The following is a 26,136-nucleotide window of genomic DNA, read 5'->3' on the forward strand; positions in this document are numbered from 1 at the left end:
TGATCCAGAGTGGGGCCACATAGCTAACATCTTTCTTTCAACGGAAGTATGATGGGAAACAATTATATTCCTAGGCTCCTGTACCAGAAAGGGAGAGGGATGGATGGATGGATGGATGGATGGATGGATGGATGGATGGATGGATGGATGGATGGATGGATGGATGGATGGATGGATGGATGGATGGATGGAAAAGCATTTGTCACTCGCTTACTGTGTGCAAAACCCTGAACGTACAAATAGAAACGCCAGCCCCCTGCTCTCTCAGGGAGCCGACATTTTCATGGGGGAGACAGTACCTATCAGAGGTCTCAGCTCCAGGGCAGACAGAAAGGACCCACGATCCCCAGGGTGGGTCCGTTGTGTGATCCGGTGGCTTCTTGGCTTTCCCAGCTGGCTCAAATGAGGCTCTGCTTCTTCAGCTGTCAGTCATTTTGCCTCTGGCTCCCATCAGTTACTGAAGCTCCGCCCCCACAGGTGTTCCTCTGGCTTGTTTTACACCACCTGGGGAAGCTCTAATCCCTTTTCGCTCCTCTTGGAGCAAAGCACTCCTGTGGCGTTAGACTTCTCAGGCTGCCCACTTATGAGGACTGTTGCTCAATCCTTTTTTTCAGATTCAGGCCCTAGAAGGAGTTATCGCATTCAGAGTCAGACTAGCTCTAAGCCTGAGCCTGGAGTTAGTTATTCCTCAAATTCTTGGGGTTCTGCTCTCACTTCCAGCTGAGTGTCTCTCAAAGAGGCTCCAGGCAGCTGCTGAGAGACACTTCCTTACCAAAGGGTACCCGGCCCTTACTTCTAACTGGGTTAAGGTGAGTGGATTTTCTCCATCTCTTCACTGCGCCTGGGTCAGGCAACAGGTCAGCTCTGACCACCTGCAACTGACACTACCTTTTCTGAGGCTGGAGACCCCTCCCCCTCTATTCTCCCCACGCTTCTGATGGTCCTTTTCTGTCAGTGGCCATCCAAGTTGTCTTGAATCTTTGATCAGCCTCAAGGAAGCACCTGACGCTAGGAGGCATAAGCCAGGACTCATCTGCCAGCATTTCTGCCATCAGAGCAAGGCTGTGATTCCCCCTTTAAAGTCTGGCCTAGAGAGCAAATGCTGAAGGTGAATGGGATACCAAATGAGGATTGGCCTGGGGGTATTGGGCCTGGGCAAGAGCAGATGGGATTGAGAGGGGGAAGAGAGATAGGAGAGCTGCTTTCCTGTATGTGCAGGGGGGAGTAGATTTCTCTGAGACTTCAGTTTTATATAAGGAGGGGCTGAGCTGCCTGGGGAGGCCATGGGCTCCCCTTCCCCAGAGGACCTCTCGTCAGAGATGTGGCCGAGGGATTCTTGGGCAGGGACGGGGGGGGGGGGACTGAGCAACTTCTGGGTCCTCCTGTAGAGTGGAAGCCCCTGAGAGATGGGCACTAGACCATTTTTTATCTTATAATCCCTCAGTAAATACTGACATGAAAGTTTCTACCTCTGCCAGCCTGTAGGCCGGGCTTCCTCCAGAAGACAGCAGGGGAGAGGGCATTTCAGCTCCCTCTTTTTGTTTTTAACCTTATGAGTAAGTGCAGTCACCCTATCAGTAGGGTTAAGTGACCCATTCTTGGGGCAGAAAGAAAAGAACCAAGTGGCAACAATGGGGACCCAAAGGAGATGCCCTCATTTGATGGAGAGAGAGAAAGGTGTGAAGAATTGGAGAGATGGAATGTTAGGGTGGGGCCTTAGGTAGAAGGTTAGTGTGTGTGTGTGTGTGTGTGTGTGTGTGTGTGTGTGTGTCTGTCTGTCTGTGTGTTTCTCTCTCTGTCTGTCTCTCTGCACCTCTCTCTGTCTCTGTCTCTGTGTGTATGTGTGTGTGTGTCTCTCTCTCTGTGTCTCTCTCTGTGTCTCTCTCTGTCTCTGTCTCTGCCTCTCTCTGTGTGTGTGTCTCTCTCTGTCTCTGTCTCTCTCTGTCTGTGTGTGTGTGTGTGTGTGTCTCTCTCTCTCTCTCTCTCTCTCTCTCTCTCTCTCTCTCTCTCTCTCTCTCTCTCTCTCTCTGAAATGAGGAAGTCCTCCACAGCTCAATTTCCTTTCCCTCTCAGAGCGGCTGAAACAGGAAGTCAAGGCAGTGAGGGAGCCACAGCTGCGCGGGGGGCAGCAGCCGGAACATTTCGGGGGCTTCCCTTGCCCGGCGTGGCCTTGGAGGAGAGCGGGCAGGGCTGGGCCCGCAGTCCCGCTCCTGAAGCACCGGCGATGGTCCACTGCTGGAATCATGGGAACATCACCCGCTCGAAGGCCGAGGAGCTGCTCTCCAAGACGGGGAAGGACGGGAGCTTCCTAGTGCGGGCCAGCGAATCCATCTCCCGAGCATTCGCGCTCTGTGTCTTGTAAGTGCGGCGCCCTCTTCCCCTCAGGGCCTGCCCTGGCCTCGCCTGTCTCCACCACGTCCGCATCCCTCATCCCGACCCTTGGTGGCAGGGCCAGGCAGGTGTACGGACACCCGGGGCCATGGGGAGCAGGGCAGAGTCCTCAGTTTGGAACCACGGGACCTGGGCCAAGCCTCTTCCTCTTCTGGGCCTCAGTTCCTTCATCTGTAGAGTGACAGGGTTGGACTAGATGATCCCATGCCCTGGGTTCAAATCCTGACTCTGACTTATTGGTAAAGTGAGGGTGCCGTGTTTGATGGTGTGCAAGGTTGCTCTGAGCTCTAAGTGACGACCACCCAACAACACAAGAAAACCTGGCCTGCTCTGGGGCTTCCGGATGTTGGGATTTCTTGGTTCGATGTTATTATGATTATGACTCTGTATGATCCTTTGCAGCTGTAGAGCTGCCTGCTCTCATCCTCTCTCCTGGGCTCCATCTGTCCCCCAGGGTTGCAGGAGTGCTGCTTGCCTGGAGCTTTTCCCAGAGTCCCCTTCAGGGCTCAGGTTCTCTCCAACAGACTCTCTGGAGATGTTGGGTCAGTTTTTGTGGTGCTTGGGCCTCTTCTGGCAAGGTCCAAGCTCTGATCTTAGGCAGGCAGAGTAGACCGTAGAGGGCTGAGAGCCTTCAACTATCCTTCCCCCCCACCACACACATATACCCCTCAGAAATTTTTTTTGGGGGGGGCATTAAAAAGGCCAAGTTCTGGGGGCAGCTAGGTGGCGCAGTGGATAGAGCACCAGCCCTGGATTCAGGAGGACCTGAGTTCAAATCTAGCCTCAGACACTTGACACTTACTAGCTGTATGACCCTGGGCAAGTCACTTAACCCCCACTGCCTCACAAAAAAAACCAAAAAAAACCAAACAAAAAAGGCCAAGTTCTAAACTCAGGCCTGAGATTACCTGATAAGAATGCATACTTCCTTGGAACCAGGACCCTCCAATTAACAGTCAAGGAAGAGAGGTTGGATCAGTCAGAAAAAAATGGTTTTAAAAACATCTTAAAATGGCATTCTCCGAGGCAAGGTCAAAAGAAATCGAACGTGCCTGTAGCTTTAAGCCTTGTCTCTCAACCTCTCCCGTCTCCCCTCCTTTACCCCACTATTCTGTCCCCTTCCTGTCCCTCCCCCCCAAAATCCTTGCCATCTGTTGCTTGATCTATTACCGCCAAGTACTTGGTGTGTCTCCTTGTCCTTCATGGGTCACCAGGGTCAGTAAACTGGCCTGGGCAGAGGTGCCATCTCACATGAGCTGCAACATGCAAGAGAGGAGGCCCAAGGAGTTTGTTCTGCTGGGACAGCCCCCATGGAGGATAGAAGGAAGGGCAAAGAGGGTTACTCTGTGCAGATGGCATGCTCAGTGGGCTTAGGGGAAAGGAGAGTTCTCGAGAGGCAAGCGGGGAAGTACAGGATGCAGAGACACACGTCCCAGCTGGGAATCGTGTGCAAGGTGCAGGGGGTGGGCTCTGGGCCAGCTAGTCCTTGCTCCCATGGCCTCTGATTGGCTGGCTGTCCTGGCACGTCTAGGGGAAGGACACTGAGCTATCAGTTTGTCTTGGAGCCAGTGCCCAGCTCGAAGTCAGCACTTAATAAGTCAATCTCATTGACCAATCAATCTGCCCATAGAAAATTAACTTGGAGCTCCTGCACTCACCCAGAGACACCCCCATGAATTTTTTTTTTTTTTTGCCAGGCAATGGGGGTTAAGTGACTTGCCCAGGGTCACACAGCTAGTAAGTGTCAAGTGTCTGAGGCTGGATTTGAACTCAGGTACTCCTGACTCCAGGGCCAGCGCTTTAACCACTGCGCCATCTAGCTGCCCCACACCCCCATGAAAATTAAGCAAATGAGTCACAGGAAAGGGGAAACAGCCTTCCTCTATCCCTAGAGCCCCATACAGCCTCTCAAAACCTTTCCTTACTGCAGCTGTGGAAGTCAAGCCCCTCATTTTACTGAGGAGGAACCTGAGGTTTGGGGGTCATGGCATTCTATATCTAGAGCTGGGGGAGGACCTCAGATGTCATTGAGTCCAACCTTCTCACTTTATGAATGAGGAAACAGACTGAGGTGGATTGACTTGCCCAGACTGTCTACATGGATTGGGCTGAAGGATAATTCTTGACCCCGTGCCCACCTTCCCCACTAAAGATGACACTTCAAAAGTTCAAGTCAATAAATGTTTATCGAGTGTGGTAGGCAGAGGTCTCAGACTAGATACATGCGCCTATACGTACATAAATGTATGTTTCAAGGGGATTTTTTGTGTGTGCCTGCGAGTGAGATAGAATTTGTTTCTGTTCACCAGTGACCAGTGTGGCTGGAATAATGCTGGACTTTTGTCTGGGCTGTGCTTCCTGCTGGGAATGCCCTTTCTCCTCACCTCTAGAGTCCCTAGCTCCCTCTGAGATTCGTTAAGGGACCTGAAAGAGCCCTCCCCTGTTCTCCCTGGTTGTCAGGGTCCTCTCTCTTCTCAAATTATTGTGTACTTATTTATACCCAGTAGAATTTAAGTTCCTTTTTTTAAATTTTTTGCTTCTTTATCTCCAGGGTCTAACACAAAGCCTTGCACATCGTGGGTGCTTAATAAATGTTTGACTCGAATTGGACATGGAGAATAGGAAGGGAAGGGATGAGAAATGATGCTGGAGCAGTTGGCATTTATTGGACTGCAAGAGGCCTGAAATGCCTTCTTGGTGTTTTATCCTGGAGGCAAGAGGGAGTCTGAGAGATATCTGAGCCAGAGGGGAGTGACACAGTCAGGCCTGCGACTTAGAAAAAGGATTTTGGCAACTGGAAATAAGATCAGTTGGGAGGCCACAGGGGCAGTCTGGGGAAGAAATGAGATCTCAAACAAGGGAGGAGTCTGGAGGAAGGGAAAGAAGGGATGGAAGTGAGAGAAGCTGTGGAAACAGTGAATTGAGTCCTTTCAAGCTTGGGGGTGACTGGTGTTATGGCAAAGGAACAGAGAGAGAGAGAGGAAAAATGGACAACTTGACCCAAGAATCAGGGTTGGAACTGCTGACTGATGGGAAAGGGAAGGGGGTCTGAGGGAAGAGTCTGGGGTGGCCAGTCCAGCTGCCTGGGAAGATGGCGCTGCCCTGCTCAGAAGCGAAATTAGAAGGAACTGTGAACCCAGAAGCAGGGGAACCATGACTTCTGTTTTGAGCATGTTAAGTTTGAGATGCCCATGGGGCATCCAAGGGGAAAGTCCAGCAGGCATTTGGTGACCTCGGGAAAGAGATCAGAGCTCAGGATATAGATCTAGGGGTTTTTGCTATAAAGAAAGCAACCCTGGTATTCCATGGGATCTGTGTTTGTACTGAATGGAGTTCTGGTGGCAGATTTAACCTTCCTCCTATTGAAGCTTGTCGTTGTTCATTCATTCATTCATTCATTCATTCATGGCTAGCCACACATTCACCGATTCACTTGTTACTTCATTCCCTCGTTCATGAAGTCACTCAACCATAAATTCCTAGTTACTATGTGCAAGGCTCTGGGCTGGAAGCCCATGGGAAAGGAGATACTGTCCCCTGTCCTTAGTGTTTACAGGCCTAGAAGGGGGACTGAATATGTTTTATAACTCTGATAAGAGGAAAAGGGGCAGGTTGCCTTGGGAGGTAATGAGCTCACCATCCTTGGGGGTATCCCATTGAACAAGTTGTATCACTGCTAGTTGGGACTATAGAAGAAGAGATTCCTTTACAGTAGTGGGTTGGACTAGGTGGTCTCTGAGGTCCATCTCAGATCAGAGAGTCTGGGACCTGAGATTCTATCTCCTGGGGGCTCAACGCGAGTCAACAGGACCCATGGCAGCCAAGAAACTCAGTGGAATCTTGGGCTGTGTTAAGAGGAACAGGGCTTCCAGGAAAGGGGAGGGGGGATTGTTTCCCATTAGAGCTCTCCTGGAGGACCGGGCTCCCTTCTGGGTGACCAGAAGAGGTGGGCCTTGAACGCATACATAAATAGAACCCGCTGAAGGAAATGGGGGTGTTTGGCCTGGAGAAAAGGCGCTTCTGGGGGCAGGGCAGGAGAGGAGAGCTGGATTCAAGTCTTTGCAGGAAATTGGGCTTAGGAGGAATTTGACTTGTCTTGCATTTCCCTAGAGGATGGAGCCAGGAGCAATGAGAATTTACAAAGAAGCCAATTTCTTCATAGCCAATATTGACAGCTACCATTTATATAGTGCCTATTATATGCTAAATGCTTTCCAATGATCTCATTTGATCCTCATGACAACACTGGGAGGTAGGTGCCATTATTTCCCCCATCTTACAAATGAGGAAACTGAAGCAGACTGAAGTGAAGTGACTTGCCCAGGGTCACACAGCTAATAAATATCTGAGGTCACATTTGAACAGGACTTCTGATTCCAGGCCCAACGCTCTACCTACTATGCTGTTGGGCTGAGGCTTTAATTATTTAATTAAGGAGACTAGCTGTTTAATTTAGGAGTGATGTCAGAAAGAACTTCCAGAGCTGATGAGCTTCCTGTCTCTTGAGGTCTCCAAAGAGAGACTGGGTGAAAATCTGCCAAAGAAGTCGAGAGGATTCTTGGTTGGTATGGGTGGGACAAGATGGCGGCCACTGATGCCCCATCCAGCTTTGACATTGGGAATATCTCCCAATATAACTGTCCTCTCCCAAGTCTGGAGCCAATCACTCTCTGTGGGTTGGGCCTGCATGAGCCTAGGATAGAGGGGTATGTGTGTTATACCTGCCCAGTTCAGAATGTAGGTTCAAGGGCTGGCTCCCTTGTTTGCCCCACATCTTTTGTGAGAGCTGCCTCAAGGCAACATTAAGGGAATTGGGGCTGGATGAGCTCTGGGCTTTTGACCAGGGTCCCTTCCCCCACTCTGCCTCCTCTCCCCCTCCCCCCACACAAAAGAAATCCTTCCAAAGGCAGAATAGGCTCCTCTTGAGATGTTTTGTTTATTTTTAAATTTAATTTTATTCTGACCTCAACAAATACCGAATAAGATGAACATTTCCACATACGTAATAGAAGAGAAAAAAGCAGGTTGTACATGAAACTGCAGGTTTCTAATCTGTACAACCTGTTTTTCCTTTTAAGTCTATAACAAATTCATCCTGTACCTTTCAGAGCTGTCCTGCTTGTCTGTGATTTCTTCTGGGCTTCCAGCTGTTCTCTTCGGTACATTTTAAAAAATGCTTCAATTAACCTCTTCTCTTCTTTTTGGGGGGCAATACTACACTAGCCCCCCCATATTGAAGAAAAGAAGAAAAGGGCAGCCCCTGCAGCAAGAAAGTAGTCAAGCCATACCAATCCTGCATTGGCCACACCCCAAAACGTGGGTTTCATTCTGTACCCTGAGTTTATCACTTTTCTGAAAGTAGATAAATAGCATGTTTTATCATTGGTTTTTAGATGTGTTTTGCAGCAAGGTAATATACCAACCTGCTTTGTTACTATTTTTTAAACTGATCCTGGTGTTTTTTTTTTATTTAACAGTATTTTTTTCCAATTACATGTAAAGACAATTTTCAACATCAATATTTTGAAAGATTTTGAGTTCCAAATTTTTCTCCCTTCCTCCCTCCCCAAGATGGCAAGCAATCCGATGTTTTACATGATTGCACATGTATAACCTAGTTCCACATTAGTAATGTTGTGAAAGAAGAACTTATTATTTTTTTAATTTATTGATATTTCTTACATCACTTTCTTTCAAATATATCTTTTCCTCTGCTCTCCCCAGAGAATTATCTCATAATCAAGAATAAAAAAGGAAAGGAGTATGTGTGTGTGTGTGTGTGTGTGTGTGTGTGTGTGGGAGGGGGTGTAATTCATCAAAGCTAATCAAATTAATCTGACCATGTATGCAGTGTTCCAAACCCAAAGTCCTTCACCCCTGGAATGAAGGGAGCAAGACACATTTTCCCCTCTTCCTCAGGTCCATCATTGTTGAGGTCCATTATGCCTATTATTTTCCTGGTTCTGCTCTGCTATCAGCTCATACAAGTCTTCCTAGGTTTCTCTGAATTCTTTAGACTCATCATTTCCTACAGCGCAGTGAAGACATTCATCATTCCATTCATGCAGCCCACTTTGTTTCGTCGTTCCCCCAATCATGCTGCTGTTTCTGTTTGCATCTATCTCACAAATAGAGTAACCTCTTCCCAAGGGTGTAAGGGGGTCTTCTCTAGGGACGTCTCTGACCTGGCCCTTTGCCCTTCCACACAGAGGTGTCTGCGTGGGGGAGTTGGCTCCATCCTCCACCTTGATTCCTTTTGTAAAGAGGATGCTCCCTTGGGGCAGCTAGATGGCAGAGTGGATAGAGCACTGGCCCTGGATTCAGGAGTACCTGAGTTCAAATCCGGCCTCAGACACTTAACACTTACTAACTGTGTGACCCTGGGCAAGTCACTTAACCCCAATTGCCCCGCCAAAAAAAAAGAGGATGCTCCCTCAATAGGAAGAGACGAGACGTCTTGAGCTGGGACCTGAAAACTAAGGGTCTTCTAAGGTCCCTTTCGCTCCACATCTGTGATTCAGTGAGGAGCTTCTCAGAGAGGGTCTGCTTCAAGGGTGCCAAATAGCCAACCTTCACATGCTGTTTTTGAGGCTTCTTACAAAGGCACTTTGCATATATCAGTAACATATATATATATATATACACATATAAAATTTGTATTATATACACATATACTACATACATCTGTCCTTCCACTGCCCTCTGATCCTGCTGGATGTGGAGCAAGATGACCTGGCTTTGAATCCTGTCTCTTCCACTTAGGAGCTGTGTAACCTTGGACAAGTCGCTATTATTTTAATAGTAATGATAGCTAACATTTATATAGCACCTACTGTGTGCCAGGTAAATATCTCATTTGATCCTCACAACCACCCTGGAAGGTAGGTGCTATTATTGTCCCCACCTCACAAATGAGGAAACTGAGGTTGGACAGCAGTTAGGTGACTTGCCCAGGGTTGCACAGCTAGGAAATGTCTGAAGCCAACTTCTCCGAGTCCCTGTTTCATTCTAGGTTAGAGATAAGAATATTTGTAATACCTCCCTCCCAGGGTTTGGTATAAGGTACCAACTTCTCTGTCTGGTCTCTAAAGTCATTCACGATTTGGCTCCAATCTAGCTTTCTAAACTGGAGGTTCTTAGTCTTTTCTGTGTCATAGAGCCATTAGGCACTCAGCCTGCTGAGGTTTGTGTACCTCTTCTTGGAATCATGGTTTTAAATAAAGGAAGTTCTAAACTTCAGTTGGGAGTTAGTGAAAAGACTAATGTTGTTGGTTTCTTTTCTGTCCAAGTTCAAGGGCTCTGTGAACTCTATCTATGATAAGGTCACCTGTTCTAAGCTGAGTTTCCATCACTCCCCTCTCCTCATGCTCCATTCTAAGTCTCTGCCATCTCTGACCTCCATTCCTTTGCCATTCCTTTGCTGCCGGGCCTTGAATGCATCTGTGCCTCCCACAATCCCCAGCCTCTTTCAAGGTTTGGATTTCACCTCCTATGTTCAAGCCTCATCCGAGCCCTTAGAGCTGGGGCTCTCTCACTTGCATATAAAGTGGCTGTTCTCAGCCCAAAAAGAGGGAGGTGGTTCTCACCTCTCCCTCATTTACATATCTGCTGGAGGAAATGTCACAAGAGCATCTAGTGGAAAGATAAAAAGAAAACTGACCCCCCCCCCCTCCCTCTGCCAGGGTTTGCCTCAGTCTCTTCAGAAGTTCAGGGCCTGGGAGGCTGAGGAGATGTGGGGAGGGTTTTCCGCCTTCTCTGAAGGAAGGCAGGAAGGCCAGGACAGATCACCCCATGACTCAGCAGGGAGCCCTTCACAGGGTGGGGAGAGGGATGGACACAGGACAGGGATCAGCTGCAGGGGCTGGATTCTAGTCCCCACTGGGCCATTTGTCACTTCATCTCTGTGTCCATTTCCTCCTCTTTAAATGGACCGGTTGGTACTTGACATGGCTGTAATAGGATTGGATCTCCCAAAACTCTTCCCCAGATGAAAAGCTGAAGGTCAGGAAATCTAGATCTGAAGGCTAGATCAAGCTACAAGCCTTTATTAGGCTCCTACTGTGTTCTGGGCATTGTGCAGGGGATACAGAGGCCAAAATGAGATGGACTCCTCAAGGGGCTCACAGTGTATCGGGTCAGACATGATGCATTTATTCAATGCCTACTGTGTGCCAAGACCCACGCTAGAAGGGCAGGCATACTGCCTGCTGTCCTCAAGGTGCTTCCTTTCTGCTGGGGTTGGGTGGGACTAGTCCACACACGTCAAGCCAGCAACAAGCATTCATAAAGTACCTACTGTGTGCTGGACACCGTGCTGGGCTCTGGGGAGACAGTGGCAAAATCGAGCCAAACCCCTCTGTGGAGCAGAGGGAGGACTCTTGTTTGCAGGAGGGTATAAACAAGGTCCTGGAGAACTTGGGGGAGGGGGTCATTGGCAACAGGGAAGATGAGGAAATGCTTCATGGAGAAGGCAGTGTTTGGCTGAGCTCTAAGAGCAGCCAGGAACTCTGAGAGGCAGAGGGGAGGAGAGAGGGAATGCCAGGCAAGAGGCACAGCCAAGTGCACAGGCTGGAGGTGGGAGATGGAGCACAGTGTAGGAGGAATGGTGCCAACGCCTGTTGGGCTGCATCCTCAGATGCTTTAGAACTCTGAGCTTGGGAAGGTCTGGATCTAAGACCCGAATCTGACAGATGCTGGTCCCAAGGGATCAGGCAGCTAAGACCATAAGCTAAAGAAAAGGTGCCAACCAGGATTGGGGGAGGGAATTTCCTCACTAGGAAATTCTCTGTACTCCTGAAATCCCTGGTCTGCTCCCAGTTCTTAGCCACTGTCTGCTCTAGTGACCCGAGGTTCTTTCTTCCGCTGCCCCTCCCCCACCCCCAATGCCCCACCTCGGGTGTGGTGCTTTTCCTGGTGAACTTGAAAGAGCTATAGAAATGTCTGTTATGATGACGCTGCAGAGACCGACTCCACTTCCTCGAGGTGGGAGGTGGGAAGAGAAGCTGCCTGGGTTGTGGCCCCACTGGCCTGCCTGCCACTCTCACACTGGGAGAGTCTGCTGGTCTGTGCAGCTGCCGTGGACGGTCCCCCAACAGGGCCTATACCAGGCTGGCCTTGTCAGCATTGGAGTTCAGGACTGACAACGAATCAAACCCGGCCTTGGCTTTTGTGTATGTGGGGCTTTACAGCATGCCAAGTCCAGCCTGGTCTGGGGGGATCGCTGCTGCACCTGGAAGCTGGTCTAGTCTCCATCTGAGCCTCGGTTTCCCCCCTGGTAACGTGGGCATCAAAGGACCATGGGTTTAGAGCTGGAAGGGACATCAGAGGCCATTGGTCCTGCCCCACCCCTTTACAGATGAAGCTGAGATTAGGGAGGGAGGGGATTTGGCCCCAGGATCCTGCAGTCCGGGCCAAGCTCTGTCTCCCCTGTGCTATGCTGACATCACAGGCCTGAGGAGCTGCCCGTAGGTCTTCAGGCAGAGCTTGTCCCATCCAGGTGGACCAGTTGAGGTACCTTCCCCCGACTGACTGTCCCATGGATGCATTCATTCAATTCATTCTCTCAACAAGTATGTGTCAGGGATGCTCCCTGACAGGTCCTGGGGCCACCAAGCCCAGAATGAAACAGTCCCTTCCCTCAAGAGGCTAATGTTCTCCTGGTTTATTCAAGAAACCAGAGCACTGTGCCAGGTGGTCCCTGCCCTCAGGGAGCTTGGGATCTAATGCATTCTGTGCAAATGAAGTGGAAGCAGATAAGAGGGCTGGGATTGAAGATAAAGCCACCTAGTGGAGGATTTAGGACCTGGTATTCTGTCAAATATTAGAGTTTGGGTTTGATCCTAGAGGCAATGGGGAGCCACTAGAGCTTCTTGAGCGGGGGAGTGGTGATTGGAAGCGGGTTGTAGGAATGGCACTTTGGCAGCTGTGTGGAACTGGGAGATAAGAGCCAGGAGAGACCTGAGGGCGTGAGACCCAGTAGTCCAGAGGAGAGGAGCCATGTCATAGAGGTGAAGTTAACAAGGCTTTGCCACTGCTTAGATGGGAATGGTGAGGAAGGGGTAGGAGTCAAGGATGACTCTTGGGTGCCTAGAAGGAGAGTGGTACCCTTGACAGAAAGATGGAAGTCAGGAAGAAGGGGTGGATTTAGGGAGATCATCATTGCCTTGTACTCTGACCCTTGTCAGACCAAATATGGAGTACAGTGCCCATCAGAAAGATATTAGAATGTAAGCCCCTTCAGAGCAGGTGCTGTTTCATTCTTTGTATCTGTACCCAGTGCCAGATCCAGTGCCTGGCGTGGAATAGGCACATGGTGAATGCTTGTTGAATGAATCAATAGAGTGGAAACTCATTGAAGGCAGTAATTGTCTCACTTCTGTCTTTGTATCCGTAGTGCATGACGCACAGTAGGTACTTAGTCAACACTTGTTGGTTTATTCCCAATTAGGGAATCTGAGAAAACTTCCTGGAAGAGGTAACATTTTGATCAGATCTTAAAGAGGGGACACAGTGGTTTTATCTGGCATCTTAGCTCATTGCCACTCCCTCTCCTGTGGTCAAATTAGACACCTCAGCCCTTCTGGGAAAGTGAATCTGAAATCCTAACCATCTGATCCCCTTTGGCTGTAATCCCAACATCATCCAGTTTGGTCTTGCCATTGGTCAGCCACTGGCCCTCAGGTTTGGCTCCCGTGAGGATTCTGAAGGCACTGACCAGGGGCCTGGCCACATTTGGGGACTATCTCATTTCTCAGGTTTGGGGATGCTGTGAATACTTTGAGAATAGAGAGGACTGAACAAATGAAAGGCATTCAGTCTTGTGTTATCCACCATGGTGCCTAGCACTGTGCACTGAGCTTGGCAGGTGCTAACAATTATTCGGTCATTTGAATTTATGGTTGGGATTCGTGGAATGGAATTACATTCCAGAAAAGCTTTAGAGGGAAACCAATGTGGGAAAGAGTTAACCTGGATGACTCACTACCAGCATTAAGATGTAGAATCAGAGGACTCAGATTCAAATCCTAGCCCTTTCACTTACAACCTGTGTGAGCTTGGAAGTTACTTCTCCTCTCTGGATCTCAATTTCCTCATTTCTAAAATTAAGAGACTGGACTTTCATTGCTCAGCCTGAGAATCTTGGGTTCTGTTTATTCGGATAGAAGGCAGCTAGGTGGTATACTAGTAGTATAGTGCTGGGTCTGGAGTCACCTGGGTTCAAAGACCTGGGTTCAAATCCTATCTTAGATAGTTATTAGATGTATAACCCTGGGCAAGTCACCTCTGTTTGCCTTGCTTTCCGCATCTGTAAAACAGGAATAATAGCCCAGTTCTCAGAGTTGCTGTGAGAATCAAATAAGAGAATGTTTGTAAAGTACTTTGCAAACTTTAAGTGCTGGTTATTGTTGTTGTTATTATTTACAGTTAGTAAATAGAGAGTGGGCACCCTTGGATTCCATTGAGCATGGGGGAAGCTCTCTCAGGAGTGTAGCAAGGTAGAAAGAATGCTGGTCTTGGGATCAGGAAGGTCTGGCTTCAGACACTATCTCCACCAACACGCATGCCTCCCTCAGAGGGATTGCAGGTCAAATGAGACAAGATGTGGAAAGAACTTTGCCCCCCTCAGAGTTAATGGCGCACCGGCACTCACTGTAATTAGCACGACGATGACGACTGTGTCTGTATTGTTTTTGCTATTGTTTTCCCCAATGTGGGTATGGTGTTTTTCCTTCTGCCAACAAGCCCACTGACATAGAGACCTTGCTACTGTCCAGCAGTTCTGGGACTATGACACCCAGCTCTTTTTCAGACTGTTTGCTTTGGTCAGATAGCCTGAGGTGATGGGTAAAGTCCAGAAGTCCTGAGTTCAAATTTTACCTCCAATGGCTACTAGTTGCATGACCCCAGGCAAGCGACTAAACTTGTCTGAACTTTGGCAAAACCCATAGACTTGGAGTTACTGGTGGGTTGCAATCTATATCGATGGATGGACATTTCTATACCGAAGCACTCCTAGATCTTTGGTAGTATTCATGCTAGAAAGCAACAGATGCCCGCTGGCTCACTCATCCAGAGTTACCTGTCTTGGGGTATACTCCATGTTCCGACTCAAATATTCCAAGCAAGCCATGAGGCTGTCAATGTCCGTGTTCCCTCTAGCAAAGATTATGACCCATCCTTGACTTCCCATCCTGTATATCTCCTGCCTGGGTTGGATTTGACGTGGAAAGGAAGGTACTTCAGGGAGGGAAGGAGGGATGAGGGAGGGATGAGGGAAATCTACTCAACATGCTGGGGCCTTCCTCAATTTCCCTTGACCTCATGGAGATGCCAGTGGAGCATTTGAGCCCCCCACTATTTTGTCCACATGACCAGCCCGTTTTCTGTCTGATTCATACTTTATTTGGACTTTTCTTTATTTACCTGTCACAGCCCTCTCACACTCAGCCATAGGCTGCTTCACTGTTCTCTGAGTTAACTGTTTCTAACCCTGAGTTCACTTCACCTCAGTTTTCTCATTGTAAGATGAGGGGGGGTTGAACTTTATGTCCTTTCAGGTCCCTTTCACCAACAAATCTATAATCCTGTGATCATAAAGCAAAGAAGAAGGCACACTTCAACAAGTTTAGATATGCATTGCCCCTTCCTTTGACCTTATTACAAAATGTCTCACACCCTTTCTCTTCAACAACTAATTCCTATTCATCAGTGAGAAGTTACAAATAAGTCATCTGCGTGAGATGAGTGATGCACTGTGCTCTGTGTATATTTATCACTCATTTATTTTGGTTCAGAGTTTTATCTACTCTTGTGGGGCCAACCATCGAAGGCTATAAAATACATTTTGTTCTACCTCCCCATGGCTTCTAAGGTAATTTTTTTTTAAGATCACAATTATCCAAAACCATCTAAACTGATTTTGTTTTCATTTTGGTCTTGTGTCTTTTTTTAAGTAGCAGAAAGTGCTGTTTGTTTTTTTTTAAGAAATAAGTGCACCATCAGCAGAAGCTATGATCAAATTATTATTACAATCCTTCACATATCACCTGCGTGTTATGTAAGACAACAGAAGCAGTACTTGGTGAGGGGTGTATGGGTCCTTGCAGAAGCAAGTAACAGAGGGTCCTGACTTTGTCTGGGGCTATCAAAAAAATAAAGCCAGGATAATCAGTCATCCCACTAGTTTTTATTGACTGCTTACTATATTCTGTGTTCTGGGCAGCTAGGTGGTGCAATGGATAGAGTGCTAGTCCTGGAGTCAGGAGGACCTAAGTTCAAATCAAGCCTCAGACACTTACTAGCTGTATGACCCTGGGCAAGTCACTTCACCCTGTTTACCTCAGTTTCTTCATCTATAAAATGATCCAGAGAAAGAAATGGAAAACCACTGTGGTATCTTTGACCCCAAATGGGGTCATGGAGAGTCAGACATAACTGAAATGACTAAACAATATGTTATGTTCAAAGCACCGTGCTAGGCACTGAGGAGATGACAGTGGTGAAACATTCCTGTCCTGAAGGAATATGCATTCTGTTTGTGGAGAGGTCACATATGTATGTATGTATGTATATGCATAGATGTGTATGTATATATGTATTTATGTATATGCATATTAAACATAGCCGATTATAGATGTGTTCAAGCATAGGAGGCCATTAGCAGCTTGGAGAATTGAGAAAACTCTCATGTAGAAGGTGATGCTGAAGGAGGTCGAGGGGAGGAGGCAAGAAGCTCCCTGGCATGGAGGACAGCTGGGGCTGAGGCAGGGAGATGGAGGAGGGACAGGAAGAAGGCTGGTTTGACTGGAGCATGGAGTGTGGGTGAAAGGGAGTATTGTCCAGTAAGGCTGGAAAGGCTTTAATTCGGAGCAGGAGTTTGTGTTTCTTCCTGGATGTTTTATTTTGAGTAGGAGAGTGATCTCATCATACCTACTCATTGGGAAAGTCACTTTGGCAGCTCTGTGGAGGGTAGATTAGCAGTGACCGGCACAAATGACTCTTTGGGTTCCTTTCTGCACAATCAAGGCTCCTTCTCCCAGGGTTCCCAGGCACTCCCCACAGTGCCTGACATGAAGCAAGTGCTATAGAAATGCTTCTTCCCTTCTCTTCCTCCCAGACTTCCAAGTGGATGTGTTTTGAAACATCATGCCAAAATTCCTGTCTCAGCCTGGTCCCTGGTATCTGAGATGTTATAATCATCTTTAAGTTACAAAACACCGAACCTTTTCTATAAGAAATAGATTGCCCCAGCCAAGTTCTAATGATGCGTCTTATTTGTTGCAGGTTTCGGAATTGTGTCTATACCTACAGGATTCTGTCCAATGAAGAAGAGAAATTCACTGTCCAGGTAAGATTATATTCCTGATGTTTCTTTATGATTGGGAGACATAGAAGGTGAGAGAGAAAAATGCAAGGAGGCAACGTATCCCCAGAAGCCTTCTCCTTCAGCATGACTGTGAGATGCCATCCCCTGTAGCTATAATGTTCTCTTGAAAGAGCTTTGGGCCAGATGGCATGGCACCTACTTAGTAGACTTTTAAATACAATTTCTGCAAAGGATGTTGAGAATTTTGCTGTGGGTGATTCTTCTGGAGGTGTGGCTGAGCAAATGTGGAGAGATGGGAGGAAGATGGCCCAAGGTCAAAGGAAAATGGAACTCCTGGGCTCCTCTTTCTCTTCTTCCCCCTAGCCAGTTGTGATGACAGTGCTACATTGTCAGTGTCCTTGGAGGAGAAACTTCCTTGAGCCAATTGTTTTGTAGATGAAGGAAAGGAGTGAGAGTCTGAAAAAGCCAAGAGAGCCTTTGTGGAGATGCCAAGAGGCAATGAAGCAATGACTCAGTTTGGGAGAGGCCAGTTCTGGAAAGAGATGTTACTGTTGACTTTAGAAGTTGCCAATGGAAAGTCCTCTGGTTGGTGTTTGTCCAGACTCTTGGTGACTCGAAATAAATCAGTGACACAAGTCCATAATAGGAGATGTGGCTAGACAAGAGTCTGTATGTTTTTAAGTGCTGCAGTTTTTTCTTGACCACAAGCTCCATATGCATCAACCTTGTGACATAGTAACCAGGATGGTTACCATGGTAGCCAGGTTTAATAGAAGTATAGCAGCCAGAATGAAAATGGTGGTTGTTCCTCTAAACTCTACTTTGATGTTATAGTTATTGATGTTCAGTTGGATCCAACTCTTTCTTCATGACTCCATTTGTGGTTTCCTTGGCTAAGATACTGGAATGATTTGCCATTTCCTCCTCCAACTCATTTTACAGGTGAGGAAACTGAGGCAAACAGGATTAAGTAACTTGTCCTAGGTCACACAGCTAATAAGTGTCTGAGGCTAGATTTGAACTCAGGTTTTCCTGACTCCATGCCCAGTGGTCTATCCACTGAACCACCAAGAGGCTTTGTAACAGACCACATCTGTATTCAATTCTGGGTGTTACATTTTGGAAAGGGCAAAGACAGGGCCCAGGGGTTGTAGTGGGGGTGGGGAAGGGGAACAAAACCACTAGCTTGGAAGTCAGAGGATCTGAGTTTGAACCAGAGCTCCACTGCTTGCTCCCAGTATGACCTGGGGCCCAATTTCCTCATCTCCTAAATGAGGAGGTTGGACCAGCCCATCTCTAAGGTTCCTTTCAGCTCAAAATCCTATAACTTAGAGTGTGGTTGGAGGAGAGTGACCAGGGTGGAGGGAGAAGACACTGAAGTTATGGTGTATGAAGATCATGGGAGGGAGGTAGAAAGGACTGGCCTGTCAAAGTTCAGGATTGGGGTGAGGGTCGGGAGAAATGTGGTCTAGTGGCAATAAGCCCCTAAAGGACAGTCAAGTAGAAGAGGGCAGGAAACTGTGTTTTCTAAAATCGGTGCTATTTCTATATTAGTGGCTGCGTCACCTGTTTGGGCAGTAAGCATTTATTCTTTCTTAATATCATATATACCAGTAAAGAATTGACTGTGTGTCTCCCTAACTTTTCATAGTCTCAGACTTTCATATCTAAATAATCCTAAGAGCCAGTACCGAGAGAGAGAGAGAGAGAGAGAGAGAGAGAGAGAGAGAGAGAGAGAGGCAAGAGAGGGCAAAAAGAAAGAGCAAAGAGGCTGACCCTGGTGTGGCCAAGGGTTTAATCCTCTCTAGATAGATGGGTCATTATATGTTGATCTAAGTCCATTGGTTATAGCATCATTCAGTTCCATTGATTGGCATGACTTGAGGATGGTCTAGAGAATATAAAAAGGGGCAAATTCCAGCATCTAGATATGTTTCTAAAGAAAAGAATCAATCTCCATCTCCTTTGTTCTCTTGGGCTCATCCTGGCCAGGAGCTGAAGTTTCTGGGCTGAGGGGAAGAAAGTTGGGTCTCCTCTAGAAATCCACCATTAATAATTCTTTTTACACATGCCCCAAAGCGGGGAAGAGCTATGAGCCAAGGGAAGAAATTTCAGGAAATGGCTTCGAGCTCTCTGTGTGGCTGAACTCTACAAAGACAAGGGTGGTGCAGAGGCCAGACAAGTCTCTCTTATCAAATAGTGAGTTCCCCAATCTCAAAACTGTTCAAGTAGAGCATATCTAAGCTTCAGTGGAGATCTCAGAAGATTTTCTTATACTGGATAGGAAATAGGATTGGGTGGTCTTCACGTTACTTCCACTTCTCAGATCTGACAATTCCCTGATTCTTGTCAACCCTTACCTATAACAATTCTCAGATGCTGTGGATGCTCTTATCTTCAAAAAAGTGAAAGGATATTAAGTGAATTACTAAAAGGCTAATTTTGTTGCAAGAAACTAAAATAAAAACCATCTAGTAGCTATCATAGAAATTCTCTCGACTAGACTTGGCTGGAATTGGAAAAACAACCAGGACCTGATTCCCAGCTGGGACGTATATGGTTTGTTGATGATGGATGTGTTCAAGATGTCTCAGAGGTTAACATAAATGATCCTCTCCTCTGTTGAAACTAAACTTTTCAATAAAATTCAATTCAATGAGCATTTATTAGGCACCTACTGTGTGTCACACACTGTGCCAAGCACTAGGGATACAAAAAGAGGCAAGAGACAGTCCTTGCCCTCCAGGAGCTTACAGTCTATGAAGCGTAGTCTACCCTATGTCTCCCCTCTCTCACCTCAAAATGTAGTCACATGTTAGCCATATTTCCAAGAGCTGGGGGGATTCATCACATGCTAGGGCACTGGAAAAGAAGATCCAGGGATGGTATGAATGGCGTCAGTCACAGTGGGCACAAAGTTATTCCAATTGTATACATGCCTGGATTGCATCATTCCAGCTGCAGTTGCCTTTAAGATATGGAAATCATCCATTTTAGCCCCTGACTCCCTACCCCCACTCTGTTAAGGAAACTTCCTAAGAAGGGTTCTCTCCTTCCTCAAAATAGAAGCCTTTGTACCTGCCTTCTTCCAGTAGGATAGAAGCTTGAGGGCAGGGGCTATGCCACCTTTGTCAGTGGGCACAGAAGTCATCTAATTCCACCCCACTCCCATATTACAGATAAGGAAACTAAGGACTGGAGAAGTGAGATATCACTGGAAGAGTAGTGGGACCTAGTGGATCAAGTGCTCCCTACCAAGGCCTTTTCTCTGTGCCAAAGGCAGACCCGCTCTAGAGGTTCCACTTTGACATTGTCTCCAAAAGGATAATTAAGGCTGATGAGAAACTGAAGACTGGATCCCACCCAGTTTCCCTTGCCCCAATGCACCGGTGCTTTTGCTCAATCATTTGGCAAGTCCATATTAAGTACCTGATGTGTGTAAAGCACTGTCTGCTGTATAATCACGTGGTCACAGATTCCTCCATCTAGTGTTGGTCCCCCACAGAGATCACCCAGTTCTTGTCTTTTAGAGATGAGGAAACTGAGGCCACACCGAGGTTCCGTGAGATGCCCAAGGTCACACAGGCACCGCGAGCGGCTTTCCTGATGTGACTATTCTCTTTTCTTTTTTTTTTTTAGTGAGGCAATTGGGATTAAGTGACTTGCCCAGGGTCACACAGCTAATAAGTGTTAAGCGTCTGAGGCTAGATTTGAACTCAGGTACTCCTGACTCCAGGGCCGGTGCTCTATCCACTGCACCACCTAGCTGCCCCAACCATTCTCTTCTTTTGTGCTTGTTCGAAGACTTCAGGAGTGTCATGAGCATTCCTGGGCTTGGTGAAGCAGGATTTTCCCAAGGGGCTCCTTTCCTTGTGAAGCCAGGTGCTTCCCTGGCTTCTTTGCCGAGTGTTCCTCAGAATGGAGCCTGGAGGTGGCTGTCCTTCTCTGATTCTCCCAGACTTGCTCTTCTTCATGACTTAGACAGTCTTGTTCTGTGGTCAAGGTCACAGAATCATCCAGCTGGACAGGACCTAGAGATCACCCAGTCCCACTGCCTTGTATTAGGAGTGAAGAATCTGAGGCCAAGAGAACTAGTGATGGGGCTGGGACCTCTGCCTAGGCCAGACTGAAGGGCCGAATCCAATAAGATGAAGTTGGATCAGGGTAAATAGAAAGCCTTGAACTTGGGTTCAAAATTTCACTTGTAGGATGAGAAACCAAATGGCCTGACTTGGATAGCCCAGCCTTGCTATTTACTATCTTTGTGACCTTGGACAAGTCACATCCCTCTCTGGGCCTCAGTTTCCTCATATGTAAAATGAAGGGGTTTGATGAAAGGAGTTCCAAAGGAGTCCAGCTCCAAGACTAAGATCCTCACTTCTCTTCCTCCTCTGATTCCCTCAATGGTGGGTGGGTGGGTGGGTGGGGAGAGATTCCCCAAGGTCTTCTCTCCGCTCTGTGCTCCCTGCCCTATCGAGCTCACCCACCATCATGGCCTTAACTATGTGCTTTCCTTGGTTGACTCTCACGTTCACATCTCTAGCCCCGGCCTCTTTTGAGGTTTAATCCTGCATCTCCAGTGGCCCACTGAAGATTTCCATGTGGGCATCCATGGTCACCTCAGTCGCATTAGGCTGACAAGGACACTGCTGTCTTCCTGGGCACAGAAAGCTTCCTTATTTCTATTTGTGGCACCATGGTTCTCTCAGTCACTCAAAAACCTTGGCACCATCTTGGCCTTCTTCTTCTCCCTAACAACCCTCTGCTCAATCAGTCAGCATGTTCTGCTTTTTCCATGGCTCCTCATGCCCCATCTCTCCCTTCTCTTCTCCCTGGCAGCTCCTTCATCCCAGATATTACCTCCCACCTGCACCCACTTCTGTGGCTCTCCCATGTCTCCTGTTTTCCTCTCCTATCTTCCTGGGTCTTTCCCTCTCTCCCCTCCACTGAGAAGTAGTAGATGACAGTTGTAGAATACGTTGTCAGAAATGGCCAATGTGGGGCAACTAGGTGGCTCAGTGGATAAAGCACCGGCCCTGGATTCAGGAGTACCTGAGTTCAAATCCGGCCTCAGACACTTGACATTTGCTAGCTGTGTGACCTTAGGCAAGTCACTTAACCCCCATTGCCCCACAAAAAACCAAAACAAAACAAAAATAAAGTTAAGAAATGGCCAATGTGCTCATCTGTTTGCAGGAGATTCTAGGATAATCGATTCAGAACTTGAAGGGACCTTAAAGGTCTTATTTCAATTAATCAAGTATTTCTGAAGCATCCATGAGGTAGTTGGCAAAGAAAAACTTCTTATGCTGTTACCACATCTGACAATGTATACAACATTCTACTCTAGTAGGTGCTCAGGAGGGAGGACTAGCACTGTGCCCAGGGGCTTGGGACCCAAACACAAATGTGAAGCCCATGGATCAACAAACATTTATTGGACATCTACCTATTATGTGCCAAGCACTGTCCTAGGTCCTGGGGACCCAAAGATAAATGTCAAATCAATGAACAAATATGTTAATTAAGTGCTTGCTCTATGGCAAAGCAGAGATACAAAGACACAAGCAAAATAGCCCTTGCCCTCAAGAAGCCTTCATCCTATTTGGGGAGACAACACGTGCTTATCTAACTATAGACAGAATATGTTCAAAATAAATGAGATGTGCTTTGGGGAGAAGGGTCACTAAAAGCTGGAGGCATGAGGCTCAGTCTGACCTCGTTTTACAAATATTTCAATGTCCCTACTAGCTATGTGACCCTGGGCAAGTCACTTAACCCCAATTGCCTTGCAAACCCCCCCCCCAAACAAACAAAAACATTGCAACGTCTTCCTAATTGTTGCCTTTTCCTCCATTCTCTCTTCTCTTCAACCTATTGTCAACCTGATACTAACAAATCTTCCTAAAACACTGCTTGAAATGTCGCTTGCCATTCTCACACAGCTCCTGTTGCCTACAAGATCAAGTCACAATCTGACCCTGTCTACCTCTCCAATTTGATCTCCTACTGCTCTCTTTCACAAATGCCAAATGCCATCCATCTATTCATTCCTCCCCATGTTACCCACGATATGTTACCCATGATAAACCTTTGCCCATGCCAAAGGGTCCTCAAAGGTCAACTAGTCAATCCCCTCAATTCACAATTTTAAAAAACTTTTGCCAGCAGATACTTTTGATTTAATCTCTTTATACTAGCCTTCCCAGAAGGAACAGGAAGGAGCCAATAGCAGCCTTTGACAAGAGGCAGCAAATAGGAGACTTAGCCTTTGGGGGCAGGGAGTGGGGGGAGTATTTCATAACACCTCCTAGAACCACCAATCCAGAAAAGGCTCCCCAAAGCATCAAAAATGGAGGCTGTTGCAGGCTTAAAGCATGACTTATTCAAATTAGCTGGCTGGATGAAGAACAGAAAGGGGGGGGGCTACTTATTAGCCAAAAATACTCTTCCAGACACATGAAAATAAGTCATTTTCACTTCAATATCTGAAAAACCTACCTGTGTTCTTGCCCAAAAAAGAAAAGTCACATGAAGACTAATTAAAGCAATAGGAGGTTGTATGCATTGCTCTGGAGAGACTAAGCCCCAGGGAGGAGGCCTCAAGCTGGTAATAATACTAAAGTTGAAAGGGACCTTGGTGGTTCTCTACTCCAAGCAGCTAGTTTTATGGATGAGGAAAGTGAAATAATTGGATTAGATGGCTTCTAATGACCTTCCAGCTCTATACCTTATTTAAATGCCTTGTCCAAGGTCATGAAGGTAGTAAATTAGTAGCAGATAGGATTTGAACCCAGATCATATACTTAAGCCATCTTTGGTACTTCTGCCCACCAGGTCTCTCTGTTATCCTTTGTATCACCGGCAGTTTTGATTATTGTTCCATGACTTGAAGCTTCATGGGCGGCTTCATAGGATCAGAAGATTATGGTATCATAAGAGCTAAAAGGCCCTCACTTTACAAAAGGGGAAACTGAGACCCAGAGAGGCTAAGTGCCTCAATTAAGCTTCTTAATATGGAAACTCTGGGGAAGAGCCCTATTTGGGTGGGTGGGGAAACACCTCTCCTCCTTTAAATGTTCTTATTAACATAAAACTGTCTCCGTGTCCCAATTATTGTGAGCCTGGGAATGATATTTTTATATTTAATTACATATTGCTGAACTGCTCTCCCCCCTCCCCCACCTTGCTCCTTTTCTCTTTGAAACACGTGTTCTGGGTAAGATGACAATGACAAGCGGCTTTGTGCTCTTGCCCCTGAGCAGCCTCCATGGGAGCTGTCTACCTCCAAGCTCAGGGGGAGCTCTGGCTTTAAGGAGGTTGTAGACCCTTTGCCCCTGGGGCTCACTTTCTCTCGGGCCGAGCGGGGAAGAATCAATGGGAACAAAGCATAGGATGAAATCACAAGTTCTGCAGCTTCTGTCTGCTGTGCCCATTAGAACCATCGCCCTCCTCACCTTATTCTTGTCTTCGACACTCATTCATCATCTGTTGTATCCAAAGACCCCCCAGCTGTTCCTGACACAACATCTTTCTCTTCCCGCCCCCCTCTCACACACTCCCCACCCCCCCCAGCATGTACAGCTCACACACACCCCATTTTCCAGCACGGTGGCCTAGAAAGGGCCCTGGATTTGGAACAAGAACACTCAGTTCCCATCCCAGCTCTGATCTTGGTCAAAGCCCCTCTCCTGTATGGGTTCGTTTCCTCACTTGAAGAAGGAACAGGTAGAGTGAGGTGACCTGCCATGGTCCCTTCCAGCTCCAAATAGATGATTTGATAGAATCTCTCTGCGCCTCAGTTTCCTCCTCTGTGAAACGAGACTTAGGGTTAGTTAGACCTGATGACATCTACGGTCTCTTCCAGGCTTGGGTCTATAATCCTATGGTCCAATGACCTGGATTAAAAACTCCAGTTTTGGTCCTTCACCACCTGTGTGACCTTAGGCAAATCATGTAACCTCCCGGAGCCTGTTTCCTCCTCTAAAATGAGGCATTTGGATTTGATGACCTCTTCGGACTTAGAAATCATCCAATAACCAATCAACATCTATTAAGCACTTACAATGTACTAGGCATTGTCAACAAGCTTTTATTAAGCACTCACTGTATACCAAGCACAATGTTAAACATTGGGGAAAACAAAGAAAAGGGTAAAAAGAGTTCCTGACCTCAAGGAACTTATATTTAGATGAGGGAGACAAGATGTCTATAAATGGGTACATACAAGATACCTAAACAATAAATTCATACTTGAAAAGCATGCATTATTCTCTGAAGTCTCCACACTTTGTTGAAAACCATAGGTAGTATGGTGCAGGGGGATGAGCACTAGATTTGAAGTCGGGAACACTCTTTGTTTTTGTTTTGTTTTGTTTGCAGGGCAATGAGGGTTAAGTGACTTGCCCAGGGTCACACAGCTAGTAAGTGTCAAGTGTCTGAGGCCAGATTTGAACTCATGTCCTCCTGAACCCTGGGCCAGTTCTCTATGCACTGTGCCACCTACTTGCCCCATGGGGACACTCCTTCTGACTACCCATATGACCTTGGGTGAGTTGCTTCATTTCCCTTGGCCTTAGTTTCCTTCTCTGTAAAATGAGGGCACTGTGCTCTATGGTCTCTATGGTCTCAATCTATGACCCTCTGCTGCTTTCCTTCCATTTCCATTCTGCTGCCATCCCTCGTTGAGATAGAAAGGTGACCTGGGGTGTCTGTCGTGGAGATCAGCAGCTTACTAGTCCCACCAAGATTGGAGGACTTTGAGTGGGAGTCAGGCAGTGGCTCGAGTTAGCTGAGGACCAGCCCAATTCTGGAGATATTCATGAGGCCAGCCACAGAGAGAGAACATTGAAGCAGCTGAGAAACTCAGGGTGATGGTCTCTTAAGGCTGAAAGGACTGTGATTTCTATGTAAGGCAGATGGTGTTATCAGTGGAATGGTCACTGTGTCTGGAGTCAGGGAACCAGAGTTTGAATCCTAGTTTTTCAATTTGTCACCTCTGTGACTGTGGACAAATCACTTCCCCTCCCTGGGCCTCAGTTTCTTCTTCTGTAAAATGGAGTTGGGCTAGTAGATGGTCATTGTGGTTCCTTTCAACTCTACAGCTTTGATCTCATCATCCAGTGAATGGTACAAAAACAGAATATATACCCAATAAGAAGACAGCATAGTTCAGTGGGGGAAAGACCCAAGTTTAGGGTTGAGTTCTGCCATGTAGCTAGCTGTGTGCTGCTGGGCAAGCCTCTTCATCCTCCCATCCTCCTTTCTAGGCCACCATGTTCTCTTCTACAAAAAGGTGGTTGGCCTAGATAAGTGTCAAGGTTCCTTCCACCTATCTGTGAATCTCTGGGGGTATCATTCCTTTTCCCCCAGTGCCCTCCCCTGTCTTCTTCACATAGGATACCTTGAAGAAAGGATGG

General features: G+C 47.1%; 1 protein-coding gene across 2 annotated transcripts in view; it reads left to right on the forward strand.

The window, feature by feature from the left end:
* Positions 1-2,119: 2,119 nt before the first annotated feature.
* Positions 2,120-26,136, forward strand: part of INPP5D (inositol polyphosphate-5-phosphatase D) — a 133,700-nt gene continuing 109,683 nt past the window's right edge. Inside the window, exons 1-2 of one of the 2 annotated variants that reach the window (XM_043964523.1) lie at positions 2,120-2,358; positions 16,675-16,738. In XM_043964523.1, the coding sequence (XP_043820458.1) occupies positions 2,225-2,358; positions 16,675-16,738 (198 nt within the window). In that variant the 5' untranslated portion in view covers positions 2,120-2,224. The remainder of the gene's footprint in view (positions 2,359-16,674; positions 16,739-26,136) is intronic. The other variant, XM_043964522.1, reaches the window with a different exon arrangement.

Source organism: Dromiciops gliroides, chromosome 4 (assembly GCF_019393635.1).
Source record: "Dromiciops gliroides isolate mDroGli1 chromosome 4, mDroGli1.pri, whole genome shotgun sequence".
NCBI lineage: Eukaryota > Metazoa > Chordata > Mammalia > Microbiotheria > Microbiotheriidae > Dromiciops > Dromiciops gliroides.